The 22740-nt window shown below is 41.5% G+C and overlaps 1 protein-coding gene across 7 annotated transcripts in view; it reads right to left on the minus strand.

The window, feature by feature from the left end:
* Positions 1-14144, minus strand: part of sepsecs (Sep (O-phosphoserine) tRNA:Sec (selenocysteine) tRNA synthase) — a 63963-nt gene extending 49819 nt beyond the window's left edge. The window contains exons 1-4 of one of the 7 annotated variants that reach the window (XM_043693756.2): positions 13714-14144; positions 9012-9130; positions 6973-7127; positions 1452-1570 (exon numbers count right to left, since the gene is read on the minus strand). In XM_043693756.2, the coding sequence (XP_043549691.1) occupies positions 1452-1570; positions 6973-7127; positions 9012-9125 (388 nt within the window). In that variant the 5' untranslated portion in view covers positions 9126-9130; positions 13714-14144. The other 6 variants (XM_043693746.2, XM_043693795.2, XM_043693776.2 and 3 more) reach the window with 6 other exon arrangements.
* Positions 14145-22740: the final 8596 nt, after the last annotated feature.

The raw sequence follows: 22740 nt of genomic DNA on the forward strand, positions 1-22740 counted from the left end.
TAACACTCTAGCGACTAGGCTCTCATCTCCCCAGTCACGTCCTCCATCACCATTGCCTAATTTTCCTCATCCTCATTCTGCTTTATGCACAACCAAAAGTCATAGTCTTTACATTGTTTTCAATATAATTAGGTTAAGTGATTGTGTAGCCTTCATTGTCCCCTACAATACAACCTAACAACCTTGGAATTGAAAACTTGCCAAAGAGTTTCATCCCCAGCTCCGTAACATTCACATATCTGGGCCTCTGAATGCTGCTGCACACAAGATAGGGAAACACCCCTCACAACTCATCACTACTGTTGCTGAGTCTTAGGTGCCCATCTTTTCAGAGTGAATGAATCATGGCACATGGTTATGATGTTGATGTCATGGGCTGATGGAGCTTAATCAATGTTTAGGTTACAGTGAGTGCCTCCCTTCTGTACTGAGGCATTTGCTGAGTACTTGTACAATAGCATTTTTCATTTTCTGTTCTGACTCCCTCACTTAGATGCGTTTACACTGTGCAAGACCACGTACAAACACATCTCAGGCCCCAACAATTTGTACTGCTCATCACTGCACAACCCTCTTTTACAAGCCAATTTAGGAGCGAGACAGTGTGTGTCAATTGTTCATTTGATTTTCCCTATATCACTGTAGTTGGGCTTTCTTGTTTCCTCCGGTCTCCTCTCTCCTTCAAGCTCCCCCTGTAATTGTCAGCCTTTTCACTACCTTCCTTGACATTCATTTCATTTGGTCCTATTTCCATGCTCAGCCTTAGCCTCACACCAATCTTTCTTCAGTTTAGCTACCTTTTTCTCCCTTCACCACACATTCATTACCCCATTGTCTTCCCACCCTAAACCGACAGTTCTCAACCTTCTTTGTCCCCCTTGCACTTGTCACTAAGAATTTGCCATATTCCCCCTCCATTCCCCAGGATCCTATCAGTATCCTTTAAGTTTCAGTCTCCATCATGCCTTTCTATCTAACATACACTTACCTAAGACTTTTGAGCTATGCCCTGCTTGATGACCCCAGTCAGCTTTGAAGTGGTCAGTACAGCTGTCTTACACAGACAGGTTTATTGACCTGTTCATCCTTACTTTGTAAGCATTTGCATAAAGAAAAGGCTGTATTATTAAGAATCTTGAGGAAGAAATCCAGCCTGCTAAGTATATGCCTGATATAAATAATTGGGTTTGTGAACAGACATGCTTCCATTTTTGCCTAATGAGTATCCATGGCACTTTGATGAATGAAAAAGAGAAGGCTTACAGGTCTGAAAAGTTCAATGCACTTAGCACCAAAACTTTAACCCACTATCGGAAAACAACTTCTCCTATCAATTAAGTCCCCATCCCTCTGTCTAAAAGCTTTGGGAATATTCCAGATCTTGTTCCTAATGAATAAAACAGAAGCTGCAACCTAAGGATTCTATGATTCTAAAACTAATTTTGTCAGACCTGCAGCTCGAAGAATGTCCAGTATTACAGAGTTTGTAATTTTGTTCAGGAGACTGGATCCGGCTGCTTTGGGCTGAATAGCTGCAATGTCACCTGATCTTCCAATTCCATGCATCAACCTGGAAAAAAAAAAATTCAAAGATTAAAATAAATGTCAGATATTACTAAAAGTTAAAAAGCTTTTAACATGACTGTCCACAATCTGACATTCCACTGTTTGTTCAAATTTGTCTTTTTTAAACAATTTGTCAAGGGAACCAATACAGTGTTGAAATTCACAACAAACTTCTGAGATATTCCGTTCATATTTTTATCCCAAAATATCACTAATTCTGGCTTAGGCACTGCAAAATCCAGCACAGCCCCTATTTTTGCTTCCCTGGTGGCTACTTGGCCTCCCCCACAGTATAGCTGACAGAGGTTACTTTTGCTCTGGCAAATACACTTTCTGCCAAGTCTATGACAAAACTGGTTCTTCGTAACTGATAAACAATTTGTCCAAGTGTTTCTAATACTCCTCCCAGGTTTGGCTGAAAATAACCAATGACCAGAATATACAATACAAATTTCATAATCCATCAATGACCTTGTTTGATTATCTTTGAAACAATGCTGGCACATACTTTATTCTGAACAGCATGATCTCACATCAACAAACTCCATCTGGGGTTATAAAAGCTGATATTTCTGTGGCTGTATCAGTCATTGAAACTTGCCAATATTCCTTTAATAAGCCAATTTTTGCAATGAATCTGGTTTGTCTGATCCTCTTAATTCAGCCCCCAATTGTGGAACTGAATATGAATCTGCCTTTGCTGCTGCATTGACTTTGCGATAATCTGTAATGTCTGTAATCCAACTGGATCACAACAGATAATGTGAAGTTATCCACTTTGGTAGTAAAAATAGAAAGATAGATTATTATTTGAATGGCTGTAAATGGAGAGGGGAATGTTTGACGAGACCTGGTGTCCTCACTCACCAGTCACTGAAAGTAAGCGTGCAGGTATAACAGCTGAAAATGTGTTGCTGGAAAAGCGCAGCAGGTCAGGCAGCATCCAGGGAACAGGAGAATCGACGTTTCGGGCATAAGCCCTTCTTCAGGAAGGGCTTATGTCCGAAACGTCGATTCTCCTGTTCCCTGGATGCTGCCTGACCTGCTGCGCTTTTCCAGCAACACATTTTCAGCTCTGATCTCCAGCATCTGCAGACCTCACTTTCTCCTGCAGGTATAACAGTAAAGGTAAACTGTATGTTGACCTTCATAGCAGGAAGATTCATGTTCCAGAACAAGGATGTCTTGCTGCAATCATACAGGGTATTGGTGAGGTGACACCTGGAATAATGTGTGCAGTTTTGGTCTCCTTATCTGAGGAAGAATGTTCTTACTATAGAGGGAGTGCAGTGAAAGTTTACAAATTAATTCCTGGGATGGATGTACAAACAGAGATTGAGTTGATTAGCATTGTATTCACTGGCGTTTAGAAGCTTGAGGGCTATCTCACAGAAACCCTAAAATTTTAACAAGACTAGACAGGTTAGATGCAGGAAGGATGTTCCCAAAGATGAGTGAATCCAGAAGAAACGGTCATGATTAGATTAGATTACCTACAGAGTGGAAACAGGCTCTTCGGCCCAAGAAGTCCCCACCGACCCTCCAAAGAGCAACCCACCAGACCCATTCCCCTACATTTACCCCTGCAACAAACACTACGGACTAACACTACGGACAATTTAGCATGGCCAATTCACCTGACCTGCACATCTTTGTGACTGTGGGAGGAAACCAGAGTACCTGGAGGAAACCCACGAGACGGGGAGAATGCGCAAACTCCACACAGACAGTTGCCTGAGGTGGGAATTGAACCTGGGTCCCTGGTGCTATGAGGCAGCAGTGCTTACCACTGAGCCACCGTGCCACCCAAGAAAAAAAGACATAGTTTAAGGATAAAAGGTAAACCTTTTAGGACTGAGTTGAGGAGAGATTTCTTCACCCAGAGAATGGTGAGCTTATAGAATTCACTGCCACAGAAGTGGATGTGGCCAGTATATTATGTGCTTTCAGGAAGAAGTAGTTATTGTTCTAGTGGCTAAAGGGATCGAGGGATATATAGGGGAGGGTGGGATTAGCACAGTGAGTTTGATGATCAGCCATTGTCATATCGAACGGCGGAGCAGGCTTGAGAGGTCGAATGGCCTACTCCTGCTCCTATCTTCTTTGCTTCTATGAATCAGCAGGGGGTCAGTTTCCAGGGGTGTCAGTCAGGGTCCGAGCATTCTAAATGCTCTGAGGTATAGTTAGGGAGCAGTTAGCTAAGTATAATGTCTATTGAATAGTTGATCAGGAGTTGGGCTATTATTTAGCTATTTACTGCATTCATTATCAGATATTTGCAGATTATTTGGGCAGCAAAAACAGCCAACTGGAAGTTTAAATATCTTAGACAGTGCCAGGGCTCATCTGGACATCTGCACAGTCCTAACACACATCATGTAATTCAAGTCCAGATATGGAGACTGGAAGACCTGGGTCACAGGTTTTCGCATTAATGAATAATAAACTGAATTTTTTTTCTTTAAGTTCTATGCTATCTCCTCTTGCAGAATTTCTTTAATTGATCCCAATTCAAAGAAAACAGATTTGTTCCCAGTCCCCTGAAAAGAGTTGACAGGGTTTCCGGAAGTTAGTGCTTGATCTCTCAAGCTTAAAATAAAAACAAATTAACTTGCTTAATTTTAAATTATCCACTCAAGTCTATCCAACTATATTTCAAAATTTATTTGATATACTTGGTATAGAATGCCTCATTGCAAGTTATGGAGACTGCCTGTAAAAAGGTTGTGTAACATCTAACATGAACAAGCCCTGAGTAAAGACCTACTCATTTGAACTAGATCTTGTCAACCCTTCTAAAAACAGTTGACAGACATCACTTAGGATGTGGTAAGCACTTAGGATACAGGGAAATGCTAGGCTGGATAACAAAACTATTTTTTATTTCAAAATATGCTTTACTCATAAAAATAGCTTTATATACATAGTCACTAAAGCAGTTCAGTTCTGCACAGGAGTATATTGGAGTTTGACTCTATCCAACAAAACAAACACAAGGCATTTCTTAATTGTACAAGCCTATATTTACATATATTTGATGTACCAGGAGGGTCTGATAACTGAATGGAGTCACATTTAACTTCAGAAGAAGGACCTCAGACAGTGGTCTTTCCCCACTGCACATTGGTGGTAGCTGCTGCAAGCTTTAGTGCTTTCCTCAGCACATAGTCCTGGACCTTGAAACTTGCCATCTGCAACAGTCGATTGGGGTCAACTCCTTTTTCTGGAAGACCAACAGGTTTCAGGCAGACCACAGAGCATCCTTCAATGAGTTGACTGCCCTCCAGGCACAGTCAATGTTTGTCTCCGTGTACATCCTGAAGAGCAGACAGTACAAGCACAGAGCACAAAGCTGTTTGGGTCAAGCCTCGAGAAAAACCACTGCATCTTTCTCTAGACTTCCTTTGCAAAGGCACATCCTAGTAGATATGTGACAGACTCTATCCCCACTGCAGCTGTTTCGAGGACAGTGTGCGGTGGTGCAGAGTCCAGGCATACATGAAGAATCTCACAGGTAGGGTCCTTCCCACCACCAACCAAGCAATGTCTTGGTGCTTGTTTGAAAGTTCTGTTGATGAGGCATTCTGCCAAATAACTGTGACAGTCTGTTCAGGGAACCACATGACAGGGTCTTGAGGATGCTATGTGCTGACCCCTTCCTAATGGGCTTAGTTTTCTTTCCAAATTTCTTTACAAAGGACAGGTGATATAACACAGTCCAACTACTTGGAGCATTCTGCAGCAATGAAGCCAAGTCCATCCATTACAACATCGGAGATGGGTAGAACTTCAGTATGTAGTGACACTGGTGTTTGGGTACTGAGGGTCTGCACACAGCTTGGTATGGCCACATACAAAAGTGGCCATCAGGATGAGGGCAGTGTAGGATACATTCTTCCTCCCCTTATCCAGAGTTTTGTACACGTTGTCCCTGCCAATAAGGTCCATCTTAACCTCCAGATGAAGTGGAAGATGGCTTGGGTGACTGCAACGACATAAGTTCTGGGAATGGGTCAGACTGGCACCATTTACAACAGAGAGTACCTCACACCTGGTGACCAGGTTTGAACCCGCAATGGAGAGGGTGCGGTGCTCCCAAAAGCCTAGTTTCTGTCTCACCTTGGCGATGCGGTCTTCCCAAGTTTTTGCACACTCTGGGCCCTCCGAACTATATTTCCAGCACCTTCAGATAATCTGCCCTGATGGTGAAGGGGATGAAGGGCGGGTCAGAGCAGTCCCCAAAGAGCAGTTCCCAAGGCCAGTTCAAACTGGTCATAGATGCTCATGTCTGTGCACTGACAACGGATCTGAATAGAAAATGGAATGTCATCCATGTACAGGGTGGCTTGCAGGTCTCTGGTTGTCTGGAATAGTCACCCCTCACAGGGTCCCATCCTTCCTGATGGAGGCTGCATAAGATTCTATAATACACTAACAATGCAGGAAATATTGCACAGCCCTGCCTGACTCCAATCTGATCGAGAAGCTTTCTGATTCCCACTAATTGATTGAGACTACACTACTGATGTTGGCATACAGCAGTTGGATCCAATTGCAGATTCCCTCCCCAAAGACCATATTGGAGAGCACATCTAGGATGGCACGGCACGGTAGCTCAGTGGTTAGCACTGCTGCCTCATAACGCCAGGGATTTGGGTTCAATTCCGCCTTGGGCAACTGTCTGTGTGGAGTTTGCACATTCTTCCTGAGTCTGGGTGGGTTTCCTCCAGGTGCTCAGATTTCCTCCCAAACTCCAAAGATGTGCAGGTCAGGTGAATTGCCCATAGTGTTAGGTGCATTAGTCATGGGTAAATATAGGGTAGGGGAATGGGTCTGGGTGGGTTACTCTTCAAAGGGTTGATGTGGACTTGTTGAGCTGAAGGGCCTGTTTCTACACTGTAAGGAATCTAATCTAATCTAATACAGGTCTGCGATTTACTGTTAAAGGCCTTTCCTGATCCAGGGTAATGAGGCAGGGGTCTACAATCCTGTCTTGCACGTAAGTAATTGTATCCCTAAGGAGCGCAAGGCTGTCAGAGATTGGCCTGCTCGATATAGCACAGGTAGGCTAGATACCAAAACATCATATCTTCAGGCTCTCAAGCTCCAGATACCCTGTAAATAACGTGACCAATTACAGGGTAATTATTAAAGAGTAACCTTCTGATTAAGTTAATTATTTATTTTAGCAGAACTGAATGGAGCATGAGTGTGGGGTTTGCAGAGTCAATGTGCATTTGGATGTGATCATCTGGCTCTCAACTGCCTTAACATGACAGTATTTGTGCAAATATAACGTCATAAACTCAGTGACCTGCAAGGCTATATTTCATCACTTTTACTTTGGAAAACTGAGTTGATAAAATAATGTACTCAACAAAACTAAAAGAAAACCGTAAACTATACCTATAGTGTCTTCTAGCAACTAGGTTTGAGGCCACTCTTCCTTCCCTCTCGCCAACTCCACAATTACCAATGAAGTTATTGCTGTCCATAATAGCCAGTTCATGTAGGAAAAGCTCAATAGTACTGTCATCCCATCCATCTTCTGGGCATTTACCCTAAGAAAATGATAGAATAGTGAGATATAACAGAAATAACAGGATGTATACTTTCACACTAAGCACTATTCCAGTTTACTATCTGAATTTAGTTTTTGTACTGATGTTACCTGGTACTAAGGCTAAGATTATTCCCTGTTATTTCTGATTTCTCAGCATAGGCAACAGTTTCCCTGCATTACCTCATCAAATCAATACTTTAAAGCTTGTTTACATAATTCTCTTTAATTTAGTGCCCTTTAGGGAAAGTAATCTGCTGTCTTTTCCTGGTTTTGCAATGTGATTCCAGACCTATGGCAATGTGATCAACTCTTAACTGCCTTCTGAAATGGCCTATCCAGCCATTCAGTTCAAAGGCAATAAGGATTGACTATAAATGCTTCCTGAAGAAGGGCTCATGCCCGAAACGTCGATTCTCCTGCTCGTTGGATGCTGCCTGACCTGTTGCGCTTTTCCAGCAACATATTTTCAGCTCTGATCTCCAGCATCTGCAGTCCTCACTTTCTCCTATAAATGCTTCCAAGCCAGCCAAACTCACGTCCCAGGAAACAAAATTAAAATCCTTCAACTTTAGAATATTCATGGGTAAAAATGGCAAGTTTATAAAACCAGTCCTCAAGATTTAATCCTTTTGACCTGGTATTATTATCCTGGTTGGTGAATACGCACTACCATAGCTAAATATGTTTCCAGAGGTGTGGTGCTCAAAAGTGAATACAGGTATGTTAGATAGATTTGACCAAGGCTCTGGTAAACTAATAACAAATCAAGGCTTAACTTCCTCACTTTCCTATTATAACCCCTCTGGAGATCATATCTGATCAACAGTAAAGGTAGCTTTGAAACCAGGCAAATATAGTGCCAACTAAGTGTTCAACAACATTCCAAACAATCAAATAACAGCTACAGCGTCAGCCACAGATCAGACAGTAGCACTCTTGCCTGAGTCAGGCAAGGTTTCAGGTTCATGTCAAATATTTGTTCTACCAAACACAGAAATCAAGGATGATACTGCCCTGTAATACTTTAACAAAAAATTATTTCAGAGATGTGGATGTCACTGGTAGGACAAGCATTTATTACCCATTCTGAATCACCACGGAGAAGGTGGTGGTGAGCTGCCTTTTTCCATGGCTGCAGTCCAAGACACCAACCAAGAGAGTGCTGCACTGATGGATGTGTAATCTTTCAAATGAGCTATGAAACTGATGCCTGGTTACCTGCTTGATAATGCAACAAGTTCCATGAAACTATTTTGAAGGAGAACTGGGGAGTTATCCTCAGTGTCCTGGCCAATATTTATCTCAATCAAAGATTATCTGGTCATTAACACATAACTATTTGTGCAAACTTGCTGTGCAGGAACTGGCTGCCACAATTCCTCCCTACATTGCAATAGGAACTGCATTTAAGTACTTCAAGCATTATGAATCAGCTTGAGTTGTTCAATAATTGTGAAAGGTGCTAAATAAGCTGCCAGTCTTTTCATCCCTAATCTTGGGATGTCCTTGCCTGTATAGAGCTGTGAAATATTCTAAGGAAAGGAGATGAAAATTAAATGTTGCACGTTTCTTAAGTTATTGACAACGACACATGCAATAAGCACAATTTTTTGGTGAGCATTCTCTTCAAAAGCCTTTTGTAGGGATTAACTAGTTAACTGAAGAATTATTGATCAAGAAAAGTCTAAGCAACAAAGCCAATGGTTAGAGACAGAGAGTGGGAGAAAGAAGATAATAGAGGAATTGATAAAGTCAGAGTGTAGCTTTTAGGAACAAACATTTTTGTTCTTACTTAAAAATAAAATTTGATTCACATGTTTCTATAAAATAAATTACACAGTGAATAGTTTTGCTAATTGTTACTCTAATTTGTTTTCATTACCTTTTCTATTAGAAGCCGAATTAAGTGCTCATGTGTGCGACGAGCCTGTGAACCTTGCCGAATGTAGGAAGGAGAGACAATCTGTTCACTTAAAGAGAAGTTTTCAGGATTCATTGCAACTGTTGGTGAGACAAAGATGAGTCAAAATTTCGTGTGACAATGCTACAACTGAAACTTGCAGATTTCACATTATACATCAACCTGTAGTTGCACATAGAGAATTAATCATCAAAACATTACATATTGTAATCAGTGACTCACAAACACTATTTGTGTGATTTTTCAGATCTTTTGTTCAAATATGCTTAATTTTCATTTAATATTCATCTTCATGATGTTACTGTGAAAACAGTGCTTAATGCATGTATCAGTCTTGATGAGTTGCCTCCCTCTACTCACAGACCACCACAATATCAAGATGGCGTGTTTGAATTCATGGGTTTATTAAATGTTGGAGATTAATTTTTTCTAATGATTTTTAAATAATTTACATCGCTACAATATGGCTCCTGAGGACTATAGCTGGTGCATACTGGGTGAGTGGCAAAGGAGGAAAATAAATAACATGGGAAATCTGAGGGATCATATAGCAGCAAAGGAGACCTGAAGGTGTATGGCGTAACGAGAGGTGTGCACATGTAGGTGAGGGTCTTGGAATAGAATTTGATGTGTGGGGAAGATGATGCAGAATGTTTAAAGGGCCTTTAAATGTTGGAAGCAGGGTTGCTGCATTAGAGCACTGATCTTCTAACTGGTTCATTTCAATAAACTCTTCATGAATTCCATCACAGTTCACAAAATGTACTACAAACTCAATCTGAGTGAAAGGACAAAAACTCGAGGTAAAGTCATACATGGTTAGACTTGCAGTTTGGGAGACACCCAAGTGCAGAGGTCCAGTTTCCCATGAGCTTTGATAATAACTGCAAATTTCTGCCCCAATACTAACAATGTTCCTCTACAACATAATTTTATTTCTCCCTGGAGCTGATTTCACTCCCCATTAATTATGGTGACTTTATGAACACTTAATAAAAATTAATTCACTTTCTGCATTTCTAATTATAAAGCAATAGAGTCATAGAGATCTACAGCATGGAAACAGACCCTTCGATCCAACCCGTCCATGCCGATCAGATATCCCAATCCAATCTAGTCCCACCTGCCAGTAACCGGCCCATATCCCTCCAAACCCTTCCTATTCATATACCCATCCAAATGCCTCTTAAATGTTGCAATTGTACCAGCCTCCACCACATTCTCTGGCAGCTCATTCCAAACATGTATCACCCTCTGCGTGAAAACGTTGCCCCATAGGTCTCTTTTATATCTTTTCCCTCTCACCCTAAACCTATGCCCTCCAGTTCCAGACTCCCTGACCCCAGGGAAAAGACTTTGTCTATTTATCCTATCTATGCCCCTCATAATTTTGTAAACCTCTATAAGGTCAGCCCTCAGCCTCCGACGCTCCAGGGAAAACAGCCCCAGCCTGTTCAGCCTCTCCTTGTACCTCAGATCCTCCAACCTGGCAACAGCCTTGTAAATCTTTTCTGAATCCTTTCAAGTTTCACAACATCTTTACAATAGGAAGGAGACGAGAATTGCACGCAATATTCCAACAGTGGCCTAACCAATGTCCTATACAGCCGCAACATGACCTCCCAACTCCTGTACTCAATACTCTGACCAATAAAGGAAAGCATATCAAACGCCTTCTTCACTATCCTACCAACCTGCGACTCCAATTTCAAGGAGCTATGAACCTGCACTCCAAGGTCTCTTTGTTCAGCAACACTCCCTAGGACCTTACCATTAAGTGTATAAATCCTGCTAAGATTTGCTTTCCCAAAATGCAGCACCTCACATTTATCTGAATTAAACTCCATCTGCCACTTCTCAGCCCATTGGCCGATCTGGTCCAGATCCTGTTGTAATCTGAGGTAACCCTCTTCGCTGTCCACTACACCTTCAATTTTGGTGTCATCTGCAAACTTACTAGCTGTACCTCTTATGCTCGCATCCAAATCATTTATGTAAATGACAAAAAGTAGAGAGCCCAGCACTGATCCTTGTGGCACCCCACTGGTTACAGGCCTCCAGTCTGAAAAACAACCCTCCACCACCACCCTCTGTCTTCCACCTTTGAGCCAGTTCTGTATCCAAATGGCTAGTTCTCCCTGTATTCCATGAGATCTAACCTTGCTAATCAGTCTCCCATGGGGAACCTTGTCGAACGCCTTACTGAAGTCCATATATAGATCACATCTACTGCCCTGCCCTCATCAATCCTCTTTGTTACTTCTTCAAAAAACTCAATCAAGTTTGTGAGACATGATTTCCCACGCACAAAGCCATGTTGACTATCCCTAATCAATCCTTGCCTTTCCAAATACATGTTTTAAACAATTTCAAAATGATTCTAGATGCATTAAGACATTGCTTGCAAAGTCTGCTCACTCATCAAATACTGACTTCAACTTATTTTGCTCATTATTATCTAACTCTTTTGTTGATACAGATTATTTCTGGCTTTGTTTCACATTCTACTGACAGATGTTAAGGACTGGACTTTGGCTATTTGTAACTCGAATTTAGACATTTTCCAACTCAGGGAACCTGCCTTGGTAAGAAGAATTCCAATCATTAGGATTCTATTTCAAGGGAGCTGGTGTGGGCCAAAGTTAGGTTTTCTGATATTTTAAGACTAAACACAGGGATGATGGGAGTTGAGGCATACTTAAATGAAGTTTATGAAGGGTGTATAATATGAGGTCAGCTGCAACGTCAGTGGAATATTTGCGAATCTGAAAGGTGATCAAGTGTAAATTGGGGTTTCAAAGACAAAATGAGCTATGTTACAAAACATGAACATACATAGGGTTGAAAATCCCTTTTAGGATCAAATAGTAACAGTGGATCCAAACAGTTAGATTCAATCTGATCAGGTGGTTACAGTGAACAATCAAGTCAATGGCAAAGATGCAGTGACTGCTTCAGAAGCCGAAGACAATAGCGTCAGTCTTTGCAATTGTTCAAATGGAGAAAAATACAGATTGTTCAAGACTGGATGTTAGAAAAACAGAGCCAAAAGAAGGGATGAGATCAGATTGGTGCTGAATGTCATGCAATCATCCGCAACTATCTCCATTTCTGACTCTATGTTGGAGGGAAAGTTATTTATGAAGCAGCTGAAGATGGTTGGGCTTAGGACACTACCCTTAGGAACTCTGGCAGTGATGCCCTGGATCTGAGATAACTGACCTCCAGCACCACAATCATCTTATGGTGTGCCTGGTATGACTCCACGGGCAATAAATTGACCCGCAATGCCATTTGGGAAGGAATTCCAGGACTTTAACCCAACAACGCCAAGGAACAGTGCTATATTTTGTAGTCTGAAGTTAGTACATCATTAGAAATCGATCCTATGTGACTGTGACAAAGGTAAACTATCACTGCTCATCCCTTTGACCCGTCTGCAGTCTTTGACCGGTTGGTCATCGATATTCCCTTCTCTATCTGCACTTTAATACAGCTAGTTGAGACCGAAGTCATCTAGATAAATTCTCATCTTGCTAAGTAAGTGTATCAGTTAGAAGGGAATTCCTTGCTGCTTCTTCACTGTTAGCTCTGTTATGATTCACCTCCACCCCCAAATGATCCATCCTACTAATTTCTAATCTAAATGCTCCCTGTTGGCAACGAAATCCAAATAAACAGCATTAGTTTTCAGATGTGGGCTGACCACCACACCATACCTCACCATCTCCTCTTGCCTCCTCCACTTTTGCTAACTTACAAGATTATTTAAGCAACACCAGCACTGAAAGAGCAGAATTTGCTCCAATATTAGAAAGGCAAGAGTTATTACCTTGGGAATTCACCAAAAACTCCGATCCTTACATACTGACTCCACTATTCTTGTTGACAACTGACGAAGGCTGGGACTGGATTGTTTGCAACTTGGTGTCCTATTTCAGACAAAATGTGTTTCCAATCATATAACTGTGTCATCACCAAAACCATCTGTTGCCATCTCTATAAAACTTGCTGATTTTGCCCAATGTCAGCTCCTCTGTCACCAAAACACTTGACATGGTTTTATTACATCTACGTTTTACTATTCCAACACATTTCAGCTCAGTCACTCATATTCTACCTGAGGTCATCTAAAACTCGTCTGTGTCCAACCTAACACAAAATCTAATTCATTTATCATTCATGCTCTCGTTAATCACATAATTGAAGCAACACCTCAATTTTAAAGTTCTTATTATTGTTGTTTTCTGATGTTCAAAGCACCATTTAAATGTAAATTGTTGTCATTTCGGGCTACTTCGGTGTTCGGGACGGAAACTTCGTTCACTTATTTCTCATGGAAAGAAGTTGTAAGAGTTGCAAACGATTTTCTGTAACGCTGGAACTGAGAAATTAGCTCACACTGTCCACTCTGAGCTCCACCAGGCTGTCAGTAAGCCCGCAGTTTGCAGTGATCCCATGTTGAGCACACTGCAGCCAATCATCCATCCAGTTTACAGGCCCAGACTGAAACCTCGGTGATAGAGTAATCTCTTAACCCGTTCTGGGCGCGTTCACACACAAACCCTGTCGGGAGAATGAACCTCACGGCCTTTCTCGATTAAGGGATATTTCCATCCCAAAATACACGACAATTCACTTCCTGAGACATTTCAACTCCTACCCTATACACTGTCCGAAATCTGGCTATGTCGGGACCAATGTACAAATTTCACCCGCAGTCACTGAACCTTGTTCTCTGCCGCTGCAGGCAGCCTCTCGGTTGGTTGCACAGCCGCTTCCACTCCGGAAATGTCTGTCTCAGCAGCGCCTAGGGCTTCAGATCGGAGAGAGCTCCTGTACTCAACTCCCACTGCTCGAACAACCTCCAACACACTGCAATGAACATCAGGGCAACATTGAGCAACCCAAATCTGACGCGGGTAAGATGCTGACACTTGATTTACTTCACTATGTGAAGGTGATACGAACTGTCTGCTATCTCCAAAGACTTCAAGGAATCACCTCAATGCATATATTGAATTAGGTGTGAGTAGAAAACTGATCAGAGTTGTAAAGCTGTAGAGCACGGGAACAAACCCTTTGGTCCAACTCGTCCATACCGAACAAATATCCTAACCTAATCTAGTTCCATTTGCCAGATGCCTTTTAAGTGGTGTCATTCTACCAGCCTCCATCACTTCCTCTGGCAGCTTATTTCATACAGGTACCACCCTCTGTTGGGTCCCTTTTAAATATTTTCCCTCTCACCCTAAACCTATGCCCTCTAGTTCTGGATTCCCCATCCCAGGGAAAAGACGTTGTCTATTTATCCTATCCATGCCCCTCATTATTTTATAAACCCCTATAAGATCACTCCCCATCCTCCGAGGCTCCAGGGAAAACAGCCCCAGCCTATTTAGTCTCTCCGTATAGCTCAAATCCTCCAACTCTGGCAACATCTGATCAAGTTTCACAACATCCTTCCAACATGAAGGAGACCAGAATTGCATGCTGTATTCCAAAAGTGACCAAACCAATGTCCTGTATAGCTGCAACAAGATCTCCCAACTCCTATACTCAATGCTCTTGATTTCCAAATTCTAAAGGAAGAATCCTTGAATAAAGCTGAATCTATCTGTTGTCATTATTATTCAAATGATTTTATAATAAGACTTTTTCTTCATTCAAACAGATTAAACAGAAGCAAATGTAGACCATTTAGTCCCTGGAATGTCTTCCACCAGTCAGTAAGACCATAGTCATAGAGATGTACAGCATGGAAACAGTCCCTTCGGTCCAACTCATCCATGCCGACTAGATATCCCAACCCAATCCTGCCAGCACCCGGCCCATATCCCTCCAAACCCTTCCTATTCAAACACCCATCCAGATGCCTTTTAAATGTTGCACTTGTACTATCCTCCACTACTTCCTCTGGCAGTCCATTCCACACATGTCCCATCTTCTGTGTGAAAAAGTTGCCCCTTAGGTCTCTTTTATATCTTTCCCCTCTCACCCTAAACCCATGCACTCTAGTTCTGGACTCCCTCCCTCCCTCAGGGAAAAGACCTTGTCAATTTACCCTATCCATGCCCCTTTATAAACCTCTATAAGGTCACCCCTCAGCCTCCAATGCTCCAGGGAAAACAGTCCTAGCCTATTCAACCTCTCCATAAAGCTCAAATCTTCCAACCCTGGCAATATCCTTGTAAGTCTTTTCTGAAGCCTTTCAAGTTTCACAACATCCCTCCTATAACAGGGAGACCAGAATTGCACACAGTTTTCCAAAAATGGACTAACCAATTTCCTGTACAGCCACAACATGACCTCCCAAATCCTAAACTCAATACTTATGGAAAATAAAGAGCATGGGAAGGGTTAAAGCATGAAGACCACTGGCGATCTGGGGTCTGAAAGGGGTCTGTGGAATGCTACACTAGTCAAAAGGTCACTGTGGCAGGATGGGATAAGAATAGTGGAATGCTCCTACACCAATTAGCAGAGTAAGGTTGAGGCTTAAAGGTCACTATGGCGGGACGAGATACACAGTTAGTAAAGTCAGCCTCGCCTGCTAAATAGCATCATGGCAGGTTGTGACAATAAATATTTAGGACTTGACATTAAATATTTGTTTAATTAATTGCTAGTAGAGTCAACCTGCTTGAGACCCTTGACAGTAAAATATCTAATCATGACATTAGAATAATATTAGATAGAATGTAGGAAAAACATAGTGGCAGAAAGAGAGAGAAAATGGGAATTAACATCGTTGGTGTATTGTATAGCTTGATTAACACAGTTGGACATGCTGATAAGCTAATAAAAACATGATAAAAAAAGGTATAAAGAACAACGGACCCTGATGTTCGGGAACATTTCAAGAATTTGCTTTCTGAGTGTCATGGTTTTTTGTTTGCAAATAAAAGACCTACTCCTTGAAGAACTCCCTACGTCTCCTGGTGATTCTCTACATTTTATCCACTCTGACCAATAAAGCATACCAAATGCCTTCTTCATTATCCTATCTACCTGCGACTCTACTTTCAGGGAGTTATGAACCTGCACTCCAAGGTCTCTTTGTTCAACAACACTTGCTAGGACCTTACCATTAAGTGTATGTACCCGATAATTCTGTGGGAAGTTAGAGAAGTGATTGCTAGGCCCCTTGCTGAGATATTTGTATCATTAATAGTCACAGGTGAGGTGCCGGAAGACTAAAGATTCACTAACGTGGTGCCACTATTTAAGAAAGGTGGTAAGGACAAGCCAGGGAACTATAGACCGGTGAGCCTGACCTCGGTGGTGGGCAAGTCATTGGAGGGAATCCTGAGGGACAGGATGTACATGTATTTGGAAAGGCAAGGACTGATTAAGGATAGTCAACATGGCTTTGTGTGTGGGAAATCATGTCTCACAAACTTGGTTGAGTTTATTGAAGAAGTAAAAAGAGGATTGATGAGGGCAGTGTGGTAGATGTGATCTATATGGACTTTAGTAAGGCGTTCGACAAGGTTCCCCATGGAATACAGGGAGAACTAGCCATTTGGATACAGAACTGGCTCAAAGGTAGAAGACAGAGGGTGGTGGTGGAGGGTTGTTTTTCAGACTGGAGACCTATAACCGGTGGAGTGTCACAAGGATCAGTGCTGGGTCCTCTACTTTTCATCATTTATATATGAGCATAAGAGGTATAGTTAGTAAGTTTGCAGATGACATCAAAATTGGAGGTGTATTGGACAGCGAAGAAGTTTACCTTGGATTACAATGGGATCTTGATCAGATGGGCCAATGGGCTGAGGAGAGGCAGATGTAGTTTAATTTAGATAAATGTGAGATGGCTGCATTTTGGGAAATCAAATCTTAGCAGGACTTATACACTTAATGGTAGGGTCCTAGTGAGTGTTGCTGAACAGAGACCTTGGAGTGCAGGTTCATAGCTCTTTGAAATTAGAGTCACAGGATACTGAAGAAGGCAATTGGTATGCTTTCCTTTCAATCTATGTTTCGAATTCCATATTCCTACCTACCCCCAATAAACTTTAATTTCCCTTGCCCATCAAGAATCTAACTCTGCCTTAAAAATATTGAATGACCCACTGTATTCAGCTTTTCAGGTAGAAAGCTCCAAAGACTTAGTAACTTCTGAGGGAAAAAAAATTATTTGATCTCAATTTTAAATGGATGACTCCCTGCGATTTCAACAGGAAACCTTAGTTATAAATTGTCCTAGAAAAGGAAACATCCTTATGAACATTATAGTCTTGAGACACACTCTGAGTTTCCTGTTGGCCAGCCAATTATCTATTTATGCCAATGTGCTGTACCCTACACTATGAGTTTTTATTTCCCAGCAATAACCTTTGATATGGCACCTTATCAAATGCCGTTCTAGAAACCCTTCATCTACAGCAAATGCTACCTTCTCAAATAACTCCAATAGATTAGTCAAACATGATTTTCTTTTCACAAAACCATATTCACTGTCCTTAGTGCTTTGAGCTTATATGTGTCCTATTATAAGTGTTTTAACAACAGCTTTGAACATTTTCCCTACGGCAGATGTTAAGCCAACTGGTTTGTAGTTTCTTGTTTATCAACCACCTGAGGAAGGAGCAGTGCTCCAAAAGCTATTGCTTCCAAATAAACCTGTTGTACTATAACTTGGTGTTATGTGATTTTTAACTTTAATATTTCTAGTCAATCACAGATGATGGGTCCGTCCATTGGAATGTATTTATTTTGTACATTCTGAAATGGCCCCTTAAAATGTCTGGTGCTGCATCTCTCTTGACCTGTTCTCTAACCTAATTTGCCAATTCATTTTAGTCAGCTCTGCTTTCGCACCCTCATTATTGCCTTTTTTAAAAATGTAGTCCTGAACATACTCCTCTCCCTTAAACTGAACTTAAAATTCAATCATATTCTGGTCCTGTTATCTGGGGATATGTTTGTTATGAGACCATGAATTTTTAAAAAAATGCTGCAAGACTTGCCAAGGCTGGAGACTATTCTAGGAAAAAAACAAGGTCAAAGAAAATGGTTCCACCCAGAAAGCCTCTTGTTCACATTGGGAAATTCAGTGTCAATTCATTGGGTAATTGTTGCATAATACCAGTCTAGTTTAGTCTGCTCTCTGATTGGCTCCAAAACATGCTATACCAAGAAACTACACTAAAAACTTTCAATATAGGCTACTTTAATCAAAATGACTTTCTCAGTTCATATATAGATTAAAATCTCCTGTCTATCACCATGCTTTTCAGAAAAGCACCCATTATTTCTTTCGTTATAGTCAAAAAGTGTGGCACTGGTAAAGCACAATAAGTCAGGCAGCATCCTCATTTCTGATGAAGGGCTTATGGCCAAAATGTCAATTCTCCTGCTGCTTGGATGCTGCCTGACCTGTTGTGCTTTTTCAGCGCCACACTTTTCGACTCTGATCTCCAGTATCTGCAGTCATCACTTTCTCCTTTCTTTCTTTATACCCTACCCTACTGTGTGATTACTATTAAGGGGCGTATACACCTCTTGAATAAGCAATTTCTTGCCTTTATCATTTCCGATTTCCATCCAAACTATTTCCATACTTTGGTTTCCTGGTCATTCCTGTCTGTGGTGCTATATCATTATTAACCAACAGAGCCATTTCCACCTCTTCCTACTTTCCTGGTATTTCTAAATGTTTTATACCTTTCAAGATTCAAACCCCAAACTATGCCATCCTACAGCCTTGTCTCTGCAATGCTTACCAGATCATTCAAGCAAATACCCTTCAGCATTGCTTGTTTAAATCTTTACTTGACAAATTCAATGCTGTCTATGGTGAACTTATCTTCCATGCTGAGGTGAAGTGATTAATTTGAGGGAAGGTCCTGAAAAGAATTTTCTTCGAACAAGGAATGAAGTGTGCAATGACCTGTCAGACAATGTGTGGTTCCTCGACTTTGGGTTCCTTACAGACATAATGTCAAAACTGAATGAGATGAACTTTGAACTGCAGGGAAAAGATAGAGACTTAGCACATATGATCAGTGCTGCCAGATCATAGTCATTCATATCGATGCAATCTGAATTTGTCTCTTTTATTTCAAGTGATACATGCATTCAGATACAGAGCACCTAGTTTTGTCCTTTTAGTGTCTTTCTAAATTCTAACCATACCAACATCACTGGTTCATAAATCAAACACTTGATGGAATTTGTTAGTCGACCCAGAAATGTCTACCTAAAGGAATGGATTTCAGACAAGCATGTCAATTTGTTCCATCACATCTAATTTCTGAAAATACCTGTGGAACTTCCCAACGTGCACAAGAGGTTTTCTGGGTGGAACCATTTTTCTTTTACTTTGACTCTTTTTTCGAGAATTTTCTCCAGTTTTGGCAGATGTTGCAGCATTTTTGTTTAATTGGGGGTACACAGACTCAGTTTCAATTTAAATGCATTGACAGCACTGATCATATGTGCTAAGTCTCCAGTCTTTTCCCTGCAGTTCACAGTTTAGCTCATTCAGTTTTGGCATCATGTCTGTAAGGACTCCAATGTCAAGCAACTACACCTTGTCTGACAGCTCACTGCACACTTTTTTTTAAGATTAGATTAGTTTGGATTGTGGGAGGAAACTGGAGCACTTGGAGGAAACCCACGCAAACATGAGGAGAATGTGCAAACTCCACACAGAGTCCCAGGTACTGTGAGGCAGCAGTGCTTACCACTGCTTACCCAGGTCCCTGGTACTGTGAGGCAGCAGTGCTTACCACTGAGCCACCATGCCACCCTTCAGTCCTTGTTCTAAGGAAAACCTTTGCAGCACCTGCCCTCAAATTAACCATTTCACCTCATTATGGAGGATAATTTCACTACAGACATCAAATTTGTCAAGTAAAAACTTAAATATGCAATGCTGAAGGGTTTTTACTCGAGTCAAGTTTTCAATCTTTTTTCATTATATAAGAAAAGGTCATAACTTTACTCACAAATGCTTGCTGCTAATTGACAGAAAAAGAGAAATCAGGATAATTTCTGCAAAATGCAACAAAGTCCGCATTTATGTCAAATATTCCATCAGTTGTGATGGAAACCAGTTTTTTGATGGATCGCTTTTCGCAAGCATGTACCTTTTGAATTGGTTTTCGATATTCTCACCACTTGTTCTCTTTTTAAAGTCAAAGGTTTGAGAGGATCTTCTTTAGTTATTATATCCTTGAAAACTATGTGCACAAAAACGATTCAGCTGTGCTGTGACCATCATGTTGATGGAGTCATCAAACTACAATGAGATGTATTTTCAGTTCTCAATGCCCTGCTGTAGTTCGTAAAATACATCCTCAAATAAAGATTCCATTCATCCTGTTACTGTGGAAGTAGTAAGTGATTGGTGCTCTGTATTGCAATATTATGGGTGGCACGGTGGCACAGTGGTTAGCACTGTTGCCTCACAGCACCAGAGACCCGGTTCAATTCCCCCCTCAGGTGACTGACTGTGTGGAGGTTACACATTCTCTGCGTGGGTTTCCTCTGGGTGCTCCGGTTTCCTCCCACAGTCCAAAAATGTGCAGGTTAGGTGAATTGTCTATGCTAAATTGCCCATAGCGGTAGGTGAAGGGGTGAAATGTAGGGGAATGTGTCTGGGTGAGTTGCGCTTCGGCAGGTCATTGTGGGCTTGTTGGGCCGAAGGGCCTGTTTCCACACTGTAAGTAATCTAATTATTTATTATTTGTTTTTGAAGCCTTTGAATAGAATCAGAGGCAACAGTCATGTTTCTTTATTGGCTTTGTCATTTGTGAATGTTTGTCATAAAATGGCAAATACGAAATGATGCTTCAGGCCTTAACTTTTGCTGCTCATTTAGAAAAAAAACTATTGAAAATGGTCTGCAACTTGTCAGTTTTCTACATCCAAAATACTCTGTTCAAAGAAAATCAATCCTTGAATTTAATTGCATTGCTCCATGGTATAATTTCAAATTCCCTTTTTTACTTATCAACATACTGTGGTGACATACAAGGCAAACAAATCTTTTACAACTGTGATCAGAAATTCATTTTCCTATTCCACCTAGAAGATGTACATTTTTGGTTTCTATGGAGATGAGCTAGATTCATCACTCATCATTACTGTTTCACCTTGTAGTATGTCACATCACGCTTTAGGTAAGTCTCTGACTCTGTGCCTTGGGAACATCCAGAATGTTGCTGATTGTTTTGAAGTGTGAGGCATGACAGCTCACTTCTCTGATCGCAGTTCATTTCTAGGGCAACTCCCAATCCTCTTCCTTTTCAAGCTTGATACAAAATTCAATCAAGCTTTGACAAAGGGTCAGTTAGACTCGAAACGTCAGCTCTTTTCTCTCCTTACAGATGCTGCCAGACCTGTTGAGATTTTCTAGCATTTTCTCTTTTGGTTGCAATCATATTATGTTCGTTGCTAACTTGAAGTACCTTAATTCCGAGGTCAATCATTAACCCTTCACATGACATAATACCAAGTCTATTATAACATTGGTACAGTGGTTAGCACTGCTGCCTCATAGCACCAGAGACCTGGGTTCAATTCCTACCTCAGGCGACTGACTTGTGTGGACTTTGCACATTCTCCCCATGTCTGTGTGGGTTTTCTCCAGGTGCTCTAGTTTCCTCCCACAGTCCAAAAATATGCAGGTTAGGTGAATTGGCCATGCTAAATTGCCCATAGTGTGAGGTGAAGGGGTAAATGCAGGGGAATGGGTCTGGGTGGATTGTGCTTCGGTGGGTCAGTGTGGACTTTTTGGGCCAAAGGGCCTGTTTCCACACTGTAAGTAATCTAAATATGCTCTCTGGTCAGTCATATGCCAGTCTTAGAAATTTAGGGCAACACAGTGGCACTTTGGTCAGTACTATTGCTTCACAGTTCCAGGGACGGTTTGATTCCTGCTTTCGGCAAATGTCAGTGTGGACTTTGCACATTTTTTCTGCATCTACTCCAGTTTCCAGAGTCCAAAGATTTACAGATTAGATGGATTGGCCAAACTAAGTGTGGGGTTATGGGATAGGGTGAGGGTGGGGGTGAGGGTGGGGGCTGGGGCTGGGTCTGGGTGGGATGCTCTTCAGAGGGTCAGTGAAGACTTGAGGGCCGAATGGGGTCTTTCCATACTGTTGGGACTATATGATTTTAACTACCTCAAAAACATTCTATGAACTCCTTAACCAGTCTTAAACTGCAAAGCTGATTATTCCACTTAATAAACAACAGCAACAAAAACAAAACTCAGCAGGTCTGGCATATCTATGCAGAGAAAGCAGAGTTAGTGTGTCGAGTTACATTTGTTTGTAATCCCTTATCACAAGCATCAAACATTTCTTCTAGTGGTGACGTTCTGACGAAGGGTCACTGGGCCCGAAACGTTGAGTCTGCTTTCTCTCTATAATTTTTTTAAATTCATTGGTGGGAATGTGGGCTGCAGCTGGCTGGCCACCATTTATTGCCTGTCTCTAGATACTCTTCTCGTGAGCTACCTTCCTGATGCTGCCAGAGCTGCTGAAGTTCTCCAGTAATTGATGTCTTTGTTTTTGGTTAGAGGTAGCATTTCCAGTAAGGCCCTTTTTCAAAACGTTACCATTGCAATGTCGACACCCTAAGATTCCCAGCTGGTCTATCGCGTCCCGCACAAAGCTCGCGCATGCGCGGTTCTCATTCCGCCGAGAGGAAATGGTCTCGGGCGCGCTCGCGC

This window comes from Chiloscyllium plagiosum, unplaced genomic scaffold (assembly GCF_037043375.1).
Source record: "Chiloscyllium plagiosum isolate Xiang-an unplaced genomic scaffold, Cpla_swu_hap1 HiC_scaffold_1, whole genome shotgun sequence".
Taxonomy (NCBI): Eukaryota; Metazoa; Chordata; class Chondrichthyes; order Orectolobiformes; family Hemiscylliidae; genus Chiloscyllium; species Chiloscyllium plagiosum.